This window comes from Periophthalmus magnuspinnatus, chromosome 3 (genome assembly GCF_009829125.3).
Source record: "Periophthalmus magnuspinnatus isolate fPerMag1 chromosome 3, fPerMag1.2.pri, whole genome shotgun sequence".
Taxonomy (NCBI): Eukaryota; Metazoa; Chordata; class Actinopteri; order Gobiiformes; family Gobiidae; genus Periophthalmus; species Periophthalmus magnuspinnatus.
Window position 1 is genome coordinate 2859403 of NC_047128.1, and position 19557 is coordinate 2878959.

At 45.2% G+C, this 19557-nt stretch overlaps 1 protein-coding gene across 1 annotated transcript; it reads left to right on the top strand.

Annotated features, from left to right (window-relative positions):
* The first annotated feature begins 15436 nt into the window (after positions 1-15436).
* Positions 15437-15952, top strand: LOC117389431 (octapeptide-repeat protein T2-like). The gene has a single exon (XM_033987112.1). The coding sequence runs from the start codon at positions 15437-15439 to the stop codon at positions 15950-15952; it is 516 nt and encodes a 171-aa protein (XP_033843003.1).
* The last annotated feature ends 3605 nt before the right edge of the window (positions 15953-19557 follow it).

Consider the following 19557-nt stretch of genomic DNA (forward strand, 5'->3'; position numbering starts at 1 on the left):
CAGTTATACTCTCTCTTTAAGTACAGTTATACCCCCTCTTAAGTACAGTTATACCCCCTCTTAAAGTACAGTTATACCCCTCTTTAAGTACAGTTATACCCCTCTTTAAGTACAGTTATACCCCTCTTTAAGTACAGTTATACCCCTCTTTAAGTACAGTTATACCCCCTCTTTAAATACAGTTATACTCCCTCTTTAAGTACAGTTATACCCCTCTTTAAGTACAGTTATACCCCTCTTTAAGTACAGTTTTACCCCTCTTTAAGTACAGTTATACCCCCTCTTTAAGTACAGTTATACCCCTCTTTAAGTACAGTTATACCCCCTCTTTAAATACAGTTATACTCCCTCTTTAAGTACAGTTATACCCCTCTTTAAGTACAGTTATACCCCTCTTTAAGTACAGTTTTATCCCTCTTGAAGTACAGTTATACCCCTCTTTAAGTACAGTTATACCCCTCTTTAAGTACAGTTTTATCCCTCTTGAAGTACAGTTATACCCCTCTTTAAGTAGAGTTACCAGCTCTAAACATCTTTAAATACCATTGTAACTTTATTTTGACAACAAGTAAGTTCTACTGGAGTAAGTTTTTCTTAAGTGCAGATTTTGGGTACTTCTTCGTCCTCGGGTATTCTCAAACCCCTAAGCCCTCACGTTAAACCCTGTATCAGTCTAATCAGTCCATTTGTACACAGGCTGACGGACCGGCAGCTGAAGTCTGTGTGATGTGATAAGGCTCAGATACTCTGGTATTTATAGAAACTTATATTTGAGAACGCTCAATACTCCACTATGAGCGCGGCTGATAACAACTGTATTGGTTTTTCCAGCTCGCAGCCGATTGAAAACTTGAGGATTCGGAGGTGAAGAGAAGACGGACAAGGCGTCATTGGACAGAGTTTAAATAAGGTTTAACATGACTCAGCATTTTCATTGGAGGAAACACGAGCAGATTTGGACGTTTGGAGTTTTTGGATGTGGCAGTAGTAGTAATAGTAGTAGTGACAGTAGTAGTGGCAGCAGTAGTGGAGCGACAGTAGTTTAGTTGGTACGACATAAACATCATTGGTTGAGAGGTCAGATCCACTGATCCACAGGTTTGGGGTGCGATTCCAGCTCCCAGAGATGAATGTTGTTGTTGTGTCATTGGGCAAGACACTTAACCCACCTCGTCCCCAGTGTCTGTGTGCACTGGTGTGTGATGAGTGGTTCCTTGATGTAAAACGCTTTGAGTGTCTTGAAAAAGGAAAAGCTCTTTATATAGATCTGACCATTTACTGTAGTAGTGGTAGTAGTTGTAGAAGTGGCAGTAGTAGTAGTAGTAGTAGTAGTAGCAGTTGTAGTAGTGGCAGTAGTAGTAGTAGTTGTGGCAGTAGTAGTGGCAGTAATAGTAGTAGTAGTAGTATTGACAGTAGTAGTGGCAGTAGTAGTAGTGGCAGTAGTAGTAGTAGTGGTGGCAGTAGTAGTAGTAGTAGTAGTAGTATTGACAGTAGTAGTGGCAGTAGTAGTAGTGGCAGTAGTAGTAGTGGCAGTAGTAGTAGTGGCAGCAGTAGTAGTAGTAGTAGTAGTAGTAATAGCAGTAGTGGTAATAGTGGCAATAGTGACAGTAGTAGTAGTAGTGGCAGTAGTAGTGGTAGTAGTAGTAGTATTACTAGTACTAATAGTAGTAGTGGCAGTAGTAGTAGTATTAGTAGTAGTAATAGTAGTAGTGGCAATAGTGGTAGTAGTAGTAGTAGTAGTGGCAGTAGTAGTGGTAGTAGTAGTAGTACCACTGGTACTAATAGTAGTAGTGGTAGTAGTAGTAATAGTAGTACTGGCAGTAGTGGCAGTAGCAGTGGTAGTAGTAGTAGTAGTGTATCAGGTAATATAATCAATATCGGCCCTTTCCTCCTGCACTGCTGGTTTAGTTCTGAGTGCTTAGCAACACTGTCAATCAAACCTGATTTGTCTGTTATTAATGTTCATATCTTGATTTACAGACACAATAGTGAAATAAAAACCCCAGGATCATGTAGAGCGGGTTAATACGAACATTTAAGACCAAAATGACGAGTCTGACAGCAGCAGGTACAGAGAGAAGTGACAGTTTTTCAATGTAAAGTGAATTGGAGCCAGAGTCGATGGAGCCAGAGCTCATGCTTCCTTTTTGGACCGCGGCGGCTAGCAGGTTTAGCTATGTCCATTTATATATACAGTCTATGGTTAGCACATATTGTCTGACTATAAAGACACGTATTTAAAGTCCACGTCTCTGTGTGAGCTCTGTCTCTTTGTGTCTGACCCTCGCTCTTCTGCTCGTGATCAAAGCCGCCCGGGTCCCAACCTACGGTCCACATGCAGCGACTCGGGCCCCACTCTATGCTCCCAAAACAGAACAAAGAACCAGAGAGGGCAGAGGTCATGTCTGAAGAAATCTCAGTTATTCACAGACGAGGGGACAGAAGAGGAAGAGGGAGGACGTGTGGGTTTAAACGGGGCCGTCGCAGAGGTGAGGGACGGGACGCACACTAGAGATACAATTAAGATTATAGACTTACATAATCGCTGTATGACGGTATGAAACCCTACGGGCAAATGCAGTAACAATAGGTTAATGAAAGAAGTTTTTTTTAATGATTTATTTTTGTAACTCTGGACATGATCTGGAGTCTTCTGAAATGGAGGGTTAAGGGTTCAATTCCTTTCAAATATGGCGCAGCTATTGGGAAGTAATTTCACCTTGGGACAAAATGGCTGCCAGTTTGTTTCCTGCAAGAAACTGTGGCTGGTTGAGACCGGAAAAGCATCTGGCATAAAAATATGTTTGTTAGACTTTAATCTGAGCTTTATTTTAACGCAATTTGACCAGAAGGTGAGAGGATTAGAGCTGTTAAACAAGTCCCTCTCAAATAACATTACCGTCACAAGCTAGTTAGCGTTAGCCAACAGCTTTTCACTGAGTCACTCTCGCGTTTGTCTTGAGTTTTCAGACTATCTTAAAGCTTCTTCAGCTGTTTGTGCTAATGTGTGTTATCGTGAGAACTGCTGAACATTCTGCCATAGACATGCATGAAGAGGACCCCCAGCGTGATGTCACTGCAAAGTATCAATACCTATACACCATAACAAAACATGTTATGGAGGTAGAGAAAATGTAAAGGGTACGCAGTATTTAAAGGGTACGCAGTATTTTAAAGGGTATGCAGTATTTTAAAGGGCACGCAGTATTTTAAAGGGTATGCAGTATTTTAAAGGGCACACAGTATATTAAAGGGTACACAGTATTTTAAAAGGTACGCAGTATTTTAAAAGGTACGCAGTATATTAAAGGGTATGCAGTATTTTAGTATTTTAAGAGGTATGGAGTGATTTAAAGGATACATAGTATATTAAAGGTTACGCAGTATTTTAAAAGGTACGCAGGATCTCAAAAGGTACACAGTATTTTAAAGGGTACACAGTATTTTAATATTTTAAGAGGTATGGAGTGATTTAAAGGGTACATAGGATTTTAAAGGGTATGCAGTATTTTAAAGGGCATGCAGTATATTAAAGGGTATGCAGTATTTTAAAAGGTATGTAGTATTTTGAAAGGTACACAGGATCTCAAAAGGTACACAGTATTTTAAAGGGTACACAGTATTTTAATATTTTAAGAGGTACGGAGTATTTTAAAGGGCACGCAGTATATTAAAGGGTACGCAGTATTTTAAAAGGTACGCAGTATTTTAAAAGGTATGCAGTATTTTAAAAGGTATGCAGTATTTTAAAGGGTACACAGGATCTCAAAGGGTACACAGTATTTTAAAGGGTACACAGTATTTTAATATTTTAAGAGGTACGGAGTATTTTAAAGGATACACAGTACATTAAAGGGTATTTTCTGAAACCACGTCGTTAAGTCCCGTCTCAAGGCCAAACCTCTGAGTAGCTGGAGTCGGCCTCTTTGTAACATAAAACAAATGAAAAAATGTAAATTTGTATCTTACTCGTGTTTGATGAACAGTTTGAAGAGGCACTTGAATGTGTCATTACCATATTTTATGATATTTCATTACCACATTTATGATTCCAGAGCATTTAAACCACAGCAGCTGCTCAGCCTTAACGCTGTCGTTTATGAACACGTGTGTTTGCATCAGAAATCAGTGTTTTGATGCGGATTTACGCCCAGTCGGATCTGTGAACAGTGGGATTATGTGTTTATACGCTGACTGGGATAAAAAGTCAAAATCTAAGACGCTTTGGTCATCAGATTTCTCTCTTTCACATCAATCTTAAAATGGAGATGGGCCTATTTACTTTTATTTTACAAGGGGCTGCTAATTTTGACAGCAAATAATTTCTACCGTATTTTCCGAACTATAAGTCAAACTTTTTTCCTAATTTATCCGGGGGTGCGACTTATACTCAGATGCGACTTATATGTGAATTTTTTTCTTCTTCTTCATTATTATTCATTTTTTTGGCTGGTGTGACTTATACTCCAGAAAATACGATGGTTTACAAATCTGTTTTAAAGCTCCCAGGTTGGCGGTGCGATTCCGGCTCCCACAAATGAACGCTGTCAACGTGCACTTGGGCAAGACACTCAACCCACCTCGCCCCCGGAGTCTGCGTACACTGGTGAACGCGTGAGTATTTTTTTCGTGTAAAGCACTTTGAGCCGTGAAAGTGGAAAAGCGCTGTATAAAAATGTCTTTGTCCATTTATTTTAGATCAGATTTTAGCTGCAAAACTTTTCTCAAACTCTCCGTTGAACTATGGGAGAAAGTGCCACCACAAACAAGTCAATACCTCTCGTAGCAGGATGTTTAACCAGCTTTTTAAAAATTATTTTCTACACCAAATATTTATAAAAACAAACCATTAGCCAACATCATTCGTTCTTATAGAGAGCCACTTACAAAACTGCAAAATCTCCTGAACATCTCCCCAATCCAACTGAAATATGACTGTGGTTGCTATGCCGGTCGCCATGGGGTGAAAACAGGAAGTTCTCTGTGTTTTCTCGCTCTCCTTTCACCTCATCAGACCTGGACCAGTGGACAATACATTTTCTCCTGTTTAATAATGTAAAAGGCTTCTTCTCCCTGATCTTCTGTGTGTGGTTGCTATTGGAGACAGCTGTCGTGAAGCCCTGAAGGACAGAGTGCAGTGCCGCCGCCCCGCTGAGAGCTCTCCTCCTCCTCCTCCACTGTCTCCTTCTCTGCACCCTTGTCTCCTTTAGTGTCTCCTTGTCTCCTCTGCTGTTGTCACGAGCCAGGTCTGTCATCTCTTTATTGTTCGAACTCAAGCAACCCAACTTTCACCCCCAAAAACATAACCTAAATGAGCTGATTAATACATTTAAAGCTACACATCTATACGTTGATTTTTATTTTATTTGAAGGAAGTCATATGACGCTATTTTCTGATCTGTTCTAATGTTGTTTCCTCGTCACAAACAGACCTGGAGTTGTGTTTTTTTGTTTCATTCACACATGTTTAACACACATATTTAGGCGGAGTTTTTCCTCTCAAACTGAAAAAAACCCCAAACACTCTGTCCCACCTTGTGATGTCATCATGTGGTAATACAGGAAGTGTTCCACTGTGTTTTTAAACCCCACACACCTTCATTTCTAGAATCATTTGGATCATTTCAGCTCTGGAATGGCCAATCTCTACAGAACTAAATGTAAAAGGAGCTGCTAACTTGAAAACTATACCACTTGATGACATCACAAGGTGGAACAGAGTGTTTTGAGCTTTGGAGATGTAGACAAAATAACAACTTCAGGTCTGTTTTGGAGGAGGTAACAACATTTTAACAGGTTTAAAGCTCACAAGAGTCAATTTTGCATAGTATGGGACCTTTAATTTGAGACTCAACAGTAATTTCGCCACATTTGTAAATATAATTCATTTATATTTGTTTATGGTCACATTTTTATACAGCGCTTTTCCACTTTCAAGTCACTTTACATCACCCATTCACTCACAGACACTAGGGGGCGAGGTGGGTTAAGTGTCTTGCCCAAGGACACAGCAACAGCATTTATCTGTGGGAGCTGGAATCGCACTACCAACCTTCAGATCAGCGGACAAACGCTCTACCAACTGAGCCACTGTTGTTTATCCCATATTTCTACTACATTACTTTATTCACACCCAAACACCTCGATCGATTCTGTCTCATTTCGCAGAGAAGAAAGACCAGACGCAAAATGAGGCATAAATCCAAAAAACATATGACATTTTCTGCAATAAAATTATGGATTTATTGTAGATCTTTTAAGTTCATTTGAATTATTCTTTAAGCCCAGAATCCATTAAACCTGCTGAAGGAAAACACATGATATTTGTCACGGGCAAACAGCTCATATTGAACCACGAGCCAAAGGGCAGAGGCAGACGAGGAGCCGTCCCAGAGGAGCCACACCGGGCAAATAATAATGTGAAGGCCTGAGGTGATGCAGCAACAAAACGAAACGAAAACGAAAACGCTCCAATATAAAGCAGAGGATCAGGCCAGTGTTTCAGCCGTTCTGTACAGGGTTTGGGTTCACTTTTTTTCTGTCTATTTACACTACCAGACCCTCTCATTTAGCGTTTTTTTTCTTTACTTTTACGACTTTCTACATTTTATAAACACACAGAAGACATCAACTATATGAAGCACGACGTATGGAATTATGTAGTGAAGAAAAAAGATTAAAAACCTCAACTTTTTATATGTATTTTTTACATTTTTATAAGTATTTTCAAACAAAGAAATACCGCAGACCACAAAAAATACAGAGCGTCTAGGGCAGGGGTATCCAAAGTAAGGCCCGGGGGCGAAATGCGGCCCTCAGCCTTGTGCTAAACTGGCCCATTTGACCATATGCAGTATATTTTACAGGATAGTTAAGTCATTCTGCCACTACCACCTCAAGAACATCACATTTTATTGCAATATAAAACCTGAAATGAATGTTTAAGCCTTAAAGGTACTACACAAAATGCATCTGAATGACTCAACGTATTGACTACACGTCTATGGCCCTCTGCTTCAAATCTGTATTAAGATGTGGCCCTCGATGATAAAAGTTTGGACAAGAGAGATACAGACTCGGGGTAAAAGTTGGTTGATGGAGCAGGTCGTAGGTAGCTGGGTCGGAGGCGGAGGTGCAGGGAGGGTCCAAGAAACAGGATCTGGCAAAAAAACAAGGAAAAACAGCTGAGAACGATGACCATAATCACGAAAACTACACTGAGCCGAGCGGAACTGTACCACGGAGGATACACGGACGATCTGGCGGTGTGTGTGGGATCCTCAGTCTCTCTATACTCCAGAGGTGGAGGCTTGATCGCTCATGGGCTGCAGGTGTGTAGTGGGTGGTGCCAGAGTCTCCGCCCAGCTCCAGACAAGGACACAGAAGGGAGGGGGGAAAGACGGCACAAAAACACAGGGACAGACTGGGATCTTGACAAAAATATAGTTGTTCCAATAACAGACATAATCAAATACCATTTTTTTAAATATAACAAACCCATTTCTCCCAATATCTTTAACATTTGTCAGCAGAAAGTCTCAGTTAAAAGGTCAGTCTCTCCATGTGTATCATATATCAGGGCACGACAACCTGAATCCAGTCTGTGAGTGCAGCTGCATCTTTACAGAAACACTTGCGAGTTACGGCCTTCTTCGCCCCTGCTAATAATATTGACCGAAGATATTTGTCAGATCTCTGCATCCCAAGTGAGAAGTTACTCAAATAGACTTAAATAAATCCAAATGTCCAGCCAGGCCCAAACATACCGTATTTTCCGGAGTATAAACCACACCAGAGTATAAGTCGCACCGGAGTATAAACCACACCAGAGTATAAACCACACCAGAGTATAAGTCGCACTGGAGTATAAGTTGCACCGGAGTATAAATCGCACAGGAGTATAAGTCGCACCGGAGTATAAGTCGCACTGGAGTATAAGTCGCATCGGAGTATAAATCACACCAGAGTATAAGTCGCACAGGAGTATAAATCGCACAGGAGTATTAGTCGCACTGGAGTATAAGTCGCACTGGAGTATAAGTCTCACCAGCCAAAAAATGCAAAATAATGAAGAAAAGAACGTATATCTCACATATAAATCACATCTGAGTATAAGTCGCACCCCGGGTCATACTATGAAAAAAAGTCTGACTTATAGTCCAGAAAATACATACAGTGTTACAATGTTTTTTATATTTTTGATTCAAATCCTCAGAGTCTCCTTTGCTTTGCCGACAGCGCGAACTCTTGGCCTTTTCTCAATGAGCTTCTCGATGAAGTCCCTGAAATGGTTTTAACGTCAGGGCTGAGCCACGTCAGGGTCAAGAAATTAGAAAAGTGCAAACCAGAGTTTAAAGCAAAGAGTAGAGGCTATTTTTAAAAATCTAAAACAAGTCTGGAGTTATTTTGAGTTTGTTTGTTTGCTACACTTCACATGTGTCATTTATAGTTTTGATGCTTCAGAGAGAATCTACAGTGTAAAAAATCCGGGAAATAAACAAGAAACAGAAATGTAAACGTGAGTCCAAACTTTTGACAGGTTGGATTGTATTTGGAAACATTTGAGCGGAGCCACGGAGAAGAGTTTGCACTTTTGAACTTGTAAATGTAAAAGATTCACTGTGTAATTTTTAAGAGATGGAATTGGTTTGCCCGTAATAAAAAGTAGCAAAAGCCAAAAGTAAAATCTGTCGAGTGGATAAAAAGTTGTAGGAGTGAAGACATTTGGCTGCTCGTCCAAGTTCTGGTCAGATTACTGCTGGACTCTGCCTTATATCTGTCTGAAGGGAGGAGCTAACGACACTGAAACTGTAAACGTCTTCACTCCTACAACTTTTTGTCCCGTTGACAGATTTTCCTTTTGGCTTTTGCTATAGATCACACCTGGACGACTTAGGGATTACAGACATTTGCCCATAATGTTCCACATAGAAACAAGCAGGTGATGGTCGCTGGTCCGGACTGGCTTGATTTGCGACACGTGGAAGGTGGGGTGGATCTGAAGGGACGGGGGTAACTGGAGTCGCACTGCAGACGGGTTGATGATTGTGGCGATCTTAAACGGTCCCAGGAAGCGGGGAGACAGTTTGCGGGAGTCGGTCTTCAGGGGGATGGTCTTGGACGAGAGCCAAACCATTTGACCGGGCAGGTATGTGGGCGCCGGGATGCGGTGGCGATCGGCCGCGGCCTTGGTGCGCGCCCCGGACCGAAGGAGAGCTGCCCTGGTCTTGTTCCAGACCCGATGGCAGCGTCGGAGGTGGTGCTGGACTGACGGAACGGCAAGGTCCTTTTCCTCCGCGGGGAAAAGCGGAGGCTGGTATCCCAGCGACGCCTGGAACGGGGACATCCCAGTGGTCGAGCTCACGAGAGAGTTGTGGGCGTACTCTATCCAGGGCAGGTACAAACTCCAAGTTGCGGGGTTGGCGGAGACGGTGCATCGCAGTGCAGACTCTAGGTCCTGGTTTGCCCGTTCCGTCTGCCCATTCGATTGCGGGTGAAAGCCGGACGTGAGACTCACCGACGCCCCCAACCCGCTGCAAAAGGTTCGCCACACCTGGGATGTGAACTGGGTCCCTCTGTCTGAAACGATGTCCACCGGGATGCTGTGGAGGCGGAAGACATGGTTGGTGAGCTGATCGGCAGTCTCCTTGGCCGTTGGGAGCTTGGGCAGGGCTATGAAGTGGGCGGCCTTGGAGAACCGATCCACCACCGTGAGGATGACCGTGTTCCCCTGGGAGGTAGGAAGTCCAGTCACAAAATCCACTGCGATGTGGGACCACGGCCGCCGAGAAACTGTAAGGGGGTACAAGAGTCCAGAAGGGGGTGAATGGGAGGCCTTGGCCCGAGCACATACCTGGCACGCTGAGACGAAGGCCCGGGTATCCGTGTCCATGGTGGGCCACCAGAAGTGCCTCTTGAGCAGAGAGAGAGAGCGACTCGCACCGGGATGGCAAGCGAACCTGGAGGCGTGGACCCACTGGAGCACCTGGGAGCGGACAGAGTCTGGGACAAATAGTTTACCAGGCGGCCCGTTACCTGGGTCAGGGTCGTTGGTCTGGGCCTCTCGAACGGTGTCCTCGATCTCCCAGTGGACCGCGGCGACAACACATGAGGGAGGAATGATCGTTTCCGCGGGGCCCGGGCTGTCCTCCAGGGTGAACTGGCGAGAAAGTGCGTCCGGCTTGATGTTCCGGGACCCGGGACGGTAGGTCAGGAGAAAGTTAAAGCGACTAAAAAACAGGGACCAACGAGCCTGACGAGAGTTGAGTCGCTTGGCAGACTGGATATACTCCAAGTTCTTGTGATCCGTCCAGACCACGAACGACTGCTCCGCCCCCTCCAGCCAGTGACGCCACTCCTCCAGGACGAGCTTGACGGCCAGAAGCTCCCGATCCCCCACGTCGTAGTTGGCCTCTGCCGAGGACAACCGGCGGGAGAAGAAGGCGCAGGGACAGAGGCGGTTGTGGGGGTCAAACCTCTGCGACAGTACGGCCCCCACTCCCGAGTCGGAGGCGTCTACTTCCACGATGAACTGGCGCCGAGGGTCGGGCTGATGTAGGATAGGAGCAGAGGTGAAGAGCTTCTTGAGCCTCTCGAAGGCTGATTGCGCCTCGGGGGACCAGGAAAACTGTAACGAAGGAGAGGTAAGTTTAGTTAGGGGTGAGATAACCCTACTGAAGTCCCTTATAAAGCGTCTATAAAAGTTGGCGAAGCCGATGAACCGCTGGAGCTGCTTGCGGTTGGTCGGGAGGGGCCAATCCGCGACAGCCTGGATCTTCTCGGGATCAGCTTTCACTTGGCCCTGCCCCACAGTGAAGCCCAAAAAACCGACCTCCTCCGCATGGAACTCGCATTTTTCTGCCTTAACAAACAGTTTGTTCTCGAGGAGGCGCTGCAGAACCAGGCGAACATGACGGCGATGCTCTTGGAGGGACTGGGAAAAGATCAGGATGTCGTCCAGATAGACGAAAATGAACCGGTTCAAAAAGTCACGAAGAACGTCGTTAATCAGGGCTTGGAACACTGCAGGGGCGTTGGTAAGGCCAAAGGGCATGACCAGGTATTCGAAGTGGCCAAGGGGGGTTTTAAACGCCGTCTTCCACTCGTCCCCCTCCCTTATGCGCACAAGGTGGTAGGCGTTTCGCAAGTCCAGTTTAGAAAAAACTGTGGCTCCATGGAGTGGTGTGAATGCAGAGTCCAGAAGGGGGAGCGGGTACTTGTTTTTAACGGTGATATTGTTCAACCCCCGGTAGTCAATGCAGGGGCGCAGTGACTTGTCCTTTTTGGCCACGAAGAAGAAACCCGCACCCACGGGGGAGGTAGAAGGTCGAATAATTCCAGCGGCCAGGGAACCCCGGATATATTCCTCCATAGACTCTCGTTCCGGCCTCGAGAGGTTATACAGCCGACTGGAAGGTAACGGAGCTCCCGGGAGGAGGTCTATGGCACAATCGTAGGGGCGGTGCGGAGGTAAGGAGAGCGCCCGACTCTTGCTAAAAACCTCCTTGAGGTCGTGATACTCCGCCGGCACCGAAGACAGGCTAGGAACGTCCTGGGACGGGCTGATGGCGGGACCGGACCCCCCGGCGGGAGGTAGAGCCGACTGGAGACACTGGGCATGGCACTCGGGACTCCACCCGGAAACCCCACCCCGGGCCCAATCGAAGATGGGGTTATGAGTTCGAAGCCAGGGGTAGTCTAAAACCAGCGGGGAGGCGGAGGAAGACAGGACGTGAAACTGCCGGGTCTCACGGTGGTTGCCGGATAAAACCACAGTGACGGGTTCTGTGACGTGGGTCACGCGACCTAAAAAACGTCCATTAAGTCCCTGGGCGTGTAGGGGGCGTTCAAGGGGTTCCAGGTGTACGCCGAGCTGTTCCGCGACTTGGGCGTCGATAAAATCCTTCTCGGACCCGGAATCAATGAGGGCGGAAACAGGAAGAGTCTCGGAGCGTACGCACAGGTTGGCACTAAGCCACAGTCTATCGTTAGTATCCGGGATGTGTGACTCACCCACCAGTACTCCCAGCGCTACTGGTGGGCGCCCCCTTTTGGCCGAGCCGGGCAGGTGGCGATAAAGTGCCCGCGCTCGCCGCAGTAGAGGCAGGCTCCGGCCAGGCGACGCCTCCGCTGACGCTCCTCGGCCGAAACGAGGGTCCGGTCGACCTGCATGGGCTCCTCCGGGGGCAGGTGAGCGGCGTGTAGCTCCGGCGGGGCTGGTGAGCGTCGTCTCGCTCTCCGACGTTCCCGGAGCCAGTTGTCGATCCGGTTGGTGAGGGTGATGAGTGACCGTAGATCGGAGGGTTCATCCCGAGACACCAGCTCATCCTTTAGGTGCTCATTCAGCCCCCGCACGAAAACGGCTTGTAGTGTGCTCTCCGTCCAGTCTACCGCCGCCGCGTGCGTCCAGAAGTCTATGGTGTAGTCCGCCACCGTCTTGGAGCCCTGGCTAAGAGTCAGTAGGCGGGACGCCGCATTGTCCCGGTAGTGCGGGTGGTCAAACACCAGTTTAAAGTTTGTGATGAACTCATTATAATCCAAATTTTCCACCGGTGTGCGGGTTAGCCGTGCCTCAGCCCACTGGAGAGCCCTTCCTCGAAGTAATCCGCAAATAAAACGTATCTTCGTGGCCCCCGAGTGAAAGCGCGTAGGACACTGTTGGAAAATATATTCGCACTGGAATAAGAACCCCCGGCAGAGATGAGGCTGGCTCCGGATCCGTGCCCCTCGGTTCCGGAGGACGCGGCGGCCCCCCCGCGGCCGCAGGTGGAGCAACACGGAGCGCGGCCACTTGGTGGCTAAGCTGCGCCACTTGTTGGGTCAGGGTCTGATTCAGGTCTAGCAGAGTCCGGATAGATTGTTCGTGCTGCCCCAACACCGCCTCATGATGAGAGCGCGCTTGCCGGAGCGCCTGATCCGGACCCGAGTCCGCTTGGTCCATCGTTGGCCAGATCGTTCTGTCGTAACTGGTGCGGGAAGGACCAAAAGGTGCAGACTCGGGGCAAGGTTACAGTGTTTATTATACAAGTCTTTAGTGGAAATCAGTCTTAAACAGTCAGATAACAAGCACGAGGATCTGGGAAGCAGGAGGCAGGCGAGACGGACGGAGAGCGGGTCGGGAGCGGGAAGCCGGGGCCGGAGTGACGAGGGAGACGGAGACGAGACCAGGACAAGCGGGACTGGCGTAGTCCAGGAAGCGGGACCCAGAGTCAGAGGCAGGCGGGACGCCAGGGACCAGGACAGGCAGAGCAGAGGGAGTTGACGGTACCGGAGCATAGAGGCGGGTGCAGGAGCGGACGAAGGCAGGAGTCTGGAAGGGGAGACAAAATCCAAAGTAAGAACTAGCAAGCGGGTAACAGCAATGCAAGAACTGAGCTGGAAACATTCACGTTTACACGCGGACGATCTGGCGCCGAGTGTACTCTGCCGAGCCCTCAAGTACTCAGCAGCAGGTGGCGGTGATTACGCTGATGTGCTCCAGGTGCGTGCGGAGAAGTCTCGAACTCCGCCCAGCTCCGGGCAGACAGGTCGGGGAGGGGTAGAGAGCACGGGAGGACAGGGACAAACGGGCGTCATGACAGTGATGCCTCCCGTCCAAGTCACAGGTCATATCTGTGGAGAGGCGACATGCCCACTATCATTAGCTTCTGGAAACAAATGTTCTCAGTCCAATCAGCTCACGTCGGGTTTTGGTGTGAACGACGGAGCGAACCATTATTAAGAGGAGGAGGGATGGGAAACATGAAACGTTCTTTTTATTTGCCAAAAAACAACTATTAATTTAATATTAGTTACGTAACAGCAGTGAAGAGTTATTTAACAGCAAGTACTGTTAGGTAGAATACATTTTTTATTTTTTTGTGATAACATTTTTTAATAAAGTGTTGAGATTATCTGCAGTTAAACAAGTTACAGCTTGATTACATTTTTTCCCCTTTTTAAACCCCACACCTCCCACCTGTTTTATCTGAGATCCCCTTTTCATGGGCATATACAAAGAAGAAAAAATTAATCCAAAATAGGAATAAAAATAATATTAATAATAATAAAAATAAGTAAATAAATGAATAAATAAAATAAAATAATAAAACAAAATAAAATAATAAAATAAAATAAAAAAAACTTAAAAAAACGAAACTAAACTAAAAAAATAAATAAATAAATTAAAAAACTAAACTAAATCAATAATAATAAAATAAAATAAAATAAATAAATAAATAAACAAAACAAAATAAAATAAAATAAATAGTCCTGTCCAGGTTTGAATTCCTTCAATACAGTAACTGCAAATTTCCTCCATTTAAAAACATCAGCAGAAATGACATTATACATATACACTATGTACCACACATAAAGAGAGAGATGAGTGTAAACATATTGTGTATCTTCAATATCAAAGTTCAAGCTAAAATACAAAAACTAAAACATAAAAGTAAAGGGTCCCACTGGAGAAGCTGGACGAAGTGTCTGGGGTGAGGGAAGCCTGTGAGTGCCAGGTTAGACTTCTGCTCTGTGACTCAGCCCCAGATGGAAAAGGGGCCCTTAGAAAAGTTACATACTGCACCTTTAAATTATTATTAGAGTTCATTTTTGGCATTTGGTTTGATAATGTATAAATTTATGGACACTTTCATCTTTTTCAAATGTTCTCAAAGTCTTTCCTTCTTTTTTCTCATTCCAAGTCGGGGAAAATGAAGAGGGATGGATCAGGAAGTGCATCTGGATTAAAAATCTGGGGCAGTATTGTGGCTCTGCGCCTTAAGGATCCAAAGAGCTGCTGCTCCCAAAATCACGTTTGACTTGGTTTTTAATATTTAAGCTCCCATTAAAATATCCGCACCATCATCACTGAGTTGACACTTAAGTGATTGTAGGATTTTGACAGAACCGTCCCTTTAAAACCCCCTTTGCAATATTAATCTGCCTCTCTCTCTCTTTTTATCCTTTCGTCCCTCTCTCTTTCTCTTTTCTGATCTCCTTTTTAAACTCTCGTTCTTTGCATCTCAATAACTCCTCCTCCCTCTTTCCACTCCTCGTCTTCGCATGCCTCGATTTCTAGCTAAACTCTATCCCTTTACTCCTCCCTTTCTTTCTCTCTTTATCTCTCCCTCCTTCTTTCTTTTTCTATCTTCACCCCTTCCCTCTCTCTTCTGTCTCCTTTAAAGAGCCAATATTACACTGTTTCTGATCTCTTATACTGTTTTTTATTTTGCTATTTTGTCCGAGACAAGGAGGCAAGAAAATAATGAGGCAAGGAGACGAGGAGACAAGGAGGTAAGGATGCAAGTGGACAAGGAGGGAAAGAGACAAGAACACAGGGAGGTAAGGAGACAAGGAGACAAAGAGGCAAAGAGACAAGAAGGCAATCACGCAAGTGGCCAAGAAGGCAAGAAGACAAGGAGACAAGGAGGCAAGAAAATAATGAGGCAAGGAGATAATGAGGCAAGAAGACAAAGAGGTAAGGAGGCAAGGATGCAAAGAGACAAGGAGACAAGGAGGTAAGGATGCAAGTGGACTAGGAGGCAATGACACAGGGAGGCAAGGAGACAAGGAGAGAAAGAGGCAAAGAGACAAGAAGGCAATTACGCAAGTGGCCAAGGAGGCAAGGAGACAAGGAGACAATGAAGCAAGAAGACAAGGAGACAAGGAGGCAAGGATGCAAAGAGACAAGGATGCAAGGAGACAAGGAGTCAAGGAGAGAGGGAGGCAAACAGACAAGGAGGCAAGGATGCAAGTGGCCAAGGAGGCAAGAAGACAAGGAGGCAAAGACACAAGGAGGAAAGGAGGCAAGAAAACAATGAGGCAAAAAGACAAGGTGGCAAGGAGGAAAGGTGACAAGGAGGCAAGGAGGCAAGGAGACAAGAAGGCAAGGATGCAAGTGGATAAGGTGGCAAGGAGAAAAGGAGACAAGGATACAAGGAAGCAGGGATGCAAGTGGACAAGGAGGCAATGAGGCTAGGAAACAAGGAGACAATATTACGCTATTTTTTTGATCAATGTTTTAATGTTGTTTCCTCATCACAAACAGACCTGGAGTTGTGTTTTGTTTCATTCACACATGTTTAACACACAAACCCTGCAGATTTAGGCTGAGTTCTTCACTCTGTTCCACCTTGTGATGTCATCATGTGGTAACACAGGAAGTGCTCCATACTTTTAAACTCCACACAGTTTCATTTCTTGAATCATTTGGATCATTTCAGCCAATCTGAAATTACCAATCTGAACTAAAGTTAAAAGTAGCTGTTAACTTGAAAACTACCACTTCATGACATCACAAGGTGGAACAGAGCATTTTGAGCTTTGGAGATGTAACAGACTAATAATAAAGTGTTACTCAAACATGTGTGAATGAAACAAAACACAACTCCAGGTCTGTTTTTGAGGAGGTAACAAAATTATAACATGACTTAAACGTCACGAGTCCATTTTGTGTCATATAGGACCTTTAGAGCCTCCATCTCTTTATCTTTATTTCTTTCCTTCACTCTCTCCCCCTCTCTACACCCCCTCCTCCTCTGTGCCTGTGCTTCTCTTGGGTCATTTTGTGAATTCTTCTTGGCTCATTGGTCTCTGTGGAGGGCCTCTCTCTGCCCACAGACTCAGACCAGAGGACACACACAGCCTCATGCTGTTTAATATGGACCATAAAGGAGCCAGCCACTCTCATCTCTATGATTTATTAACACAATCTGTTTACTGGGATGTTATTTCCTATATTTGTCCATCTCCAAAGAGACTGGGTTACCAAATAAGATCAAAGTAAAGTCCCAAGTTGACAAAACCAGACTTATTCACAAATGTGGTTACCAGTTCACTGTAGACCATTGTCCATCAGTCTCCTCCGTGCCGTGTCTCCTGTCCAGTACAGAATGTGTTCAGACAAATTTACATAAACGTTGGATCGCAGTGTGACTCTGAAGTGCTGTACGTTTGCAATTTGTTTTCTCCCCGACAAAACCCACAATGTCGATGAAACGTTCTGCACCGACAAAGACGCCGACGAAGGTTTGAACTTTGAGAGAGTTTAAACGAGAGAGAAATGTGAGAAAATGTTAATGCCTGTGTGAGAAAAGTGTATAAAGTGTGTGGTGAGGGGTTTTACAGCAAAAAACATAGAGAATAACCGTAAAAAATAAAGCTGATACTTCACAGATTTCGTCTATTGCGGGTTATTTTTAGAACTTGTAGCTTTAAAACATGTTATAATGTTGTTTCCTCCTCAAAAACAGACCTGGAGTTGAGTTTTGTTTCATTCACACATGTTTGAGTAACACTGTATTATTAGTCTGTAACATCTCCAAAGCTCAAAATGCTCTGTTCCACCTTGTGATGTCATCAAGTGGTAGTTTTCACGTGAACAGCTCCTTTTACCTTTAGTTCAGTAGAAATTTGCAAGTCCAGGGCTGAAATAATCCAAATGATTCTAGTGAAAGTGTCTGAAGTTTAAAAACACACTCGAGCACTTCCTGTATTACCACATCATGACATCACAAGGTGGAATAGAGTGAAGAACTCAGCCTAAACATGCAGGATTTTTGCGTTAAACGTGTGTGAATGAAACAAAACACAACTCCAGGTCTGTTTGTGATGAGGAAACGACATTAGAACATAGAGAAAATACCGTAATATTGGCCCTTTAACCTTAAAAAAGTGATTACTCCAGTAGAAGTAAAAGTATTGCGTCAGGAGAGTTCATATTAGCTCCTCGCTTTGCCTGTTCTGTCACTCACTCTGCCTCTACGCTCGACACATTCCTCAGACCCTTCATTTCTCCGACGCCACAATGTGAAGTCATTAGTTTAACAAAGAACAAGATGGAGGACGGCTTCCCTTTTTGTCACTTTTCCCTCCGAGTGCTCCTCTTTAGCTACTGTTAACTTTTTGACCCTCTCTCTCAAAAGCACCACTTATCACACTAAGAACCCTTCAGCAGCATTGTGAAAAAGGCTAACGATTGGACGATGAGTGGTTGTGGGCGGGGCTTGAATATAAAGTAGGATAAAAACTAAAAAAAATCTTGCAGTAGTTCGATCTTTTTTTTCCTTTGCATTCTTCAGCTGTCAATCAAGTTTTAGAGGAGAGAGACGACTGGAAACAACGGCTTTTTCTTCTCAATGGTCTTTTCTTTATTTTCTCTCTGTTGGAGGAGCTTAATTAGTAACAAAACCTTTATTTTGTTACATGAAAAATGTCCTTGTGCATAAATTGTTACTGAATTTTGAATGTGATTTTTGGTGTTGATGACTTGAGTATGAAGCATAAACTGTAAATATAAATGCACAGAGCTAACCTGCTCGCCGCCGTGTGCCAAATAGACGCCAAATCATCATTTTGGTCATTTTGGTCTTAAAACGTTCATAGTAATCCACTCTGTATGATCCTGGGGTTTTTATTTTGCTATTTTGACTGAGACAAGGAGTCAAGGAGGTAAGGAGACAAGGAGGTAAGGAGAAACAGAGTTAAGGAGTGAAGGAGGCCATGAGTCAAGGAGGCAAGAGGACAAGGAAGCAAGGAGATAAGGAGGCAAGGAGACACGGAGATAAGGAGACAAGTAATCAAGGAGGAAAGGAGACAACGAGGCAAGGAGGCAATTCGTCAAAGGAGGCAAGAAAACAATGAGGCAAGGAGGCAAGGAGGCACAAAGACAAGGAGGCCAGGAAACAAGGAGGAAAGTTGACAAGGAGGCAAGGAGACAAAGAGTCACAAAGACAAGGAGGCCAGGAAACAAGGAGACAAAGAGGCAAGGAGACAAGGATTCAAGGAGAGAAGGAGGCAAGGAGACAAGGAGGCACAAAGACAAGGAGGCCAAGAAACAAGGAGGAAAGATGACAAGGAGGCAAGGAGACAAAGAGTCACAAAGACAAGGAGGCCAGGAAACAAGGAGACAAAGAGGCAAGGAGACAAGGATTCAAGGAGAGAAAGAGGCAAGGAGACAAGGAGGCCAAGAGACAAGGAGGCCAAGAGACAAAGAGGCCAGGAGACAGGGAGGCAAGGATGCAAGTGGACAAGAAGGCAAGGAAATAAGGAGCCAAGCAGACAAGGAGACAAGGAGCCCAGGAAACAAGGAGACCAGGAGACAAGAAGGCAAGGAGATAAGGAGCCAAGCAGACAAGGAGGCAAGGAGACAAGGAGGCCAGGAAACAAGGAGACCAGGAGACAAATAGACAAGGAGATAAGAAGACAAAGAGACAAGGAGGCAAGAAGACAAGGAGACATGGAGACCAGGAGGAAAGGAGACAAGGAGTCAAAGAGGCAAGAAAACAATGAGGCAAGGAGACAAAAACGAGGAAGCAAGGAGGTAAGGAGACAAAGAGGCCAGGAGACAAGGAGGCAAGGATGCAAATGGACAAGGAGGCAAAGAGACAAGGAGGCGAGGAGACAAGGAGACAAAGAGACAAGGAGGCAAGTAAACCAAACTGCGACGCGGCCTTGAGTTTTGCTGTAGTTGTGGGCGTGGGCGGTGCAGAGTGGAGGGTTAAGTGAGCAGCAGAAGCAGGTGTTTCAGAGCAGAGCCAGACTCACACACTCCGCCGCTGTCTTGTAAAGGCATTAGCT

Excerpts from the sequence above, each read along its gene's own strand:
- LOC117389431 (XM_033987112.1), top strand. The coding sequence starts at position 15,437 with ATGAGGCAAGAAGACAAAGAGGTAAGGAGGCAAGGATGCAAAGAGACA.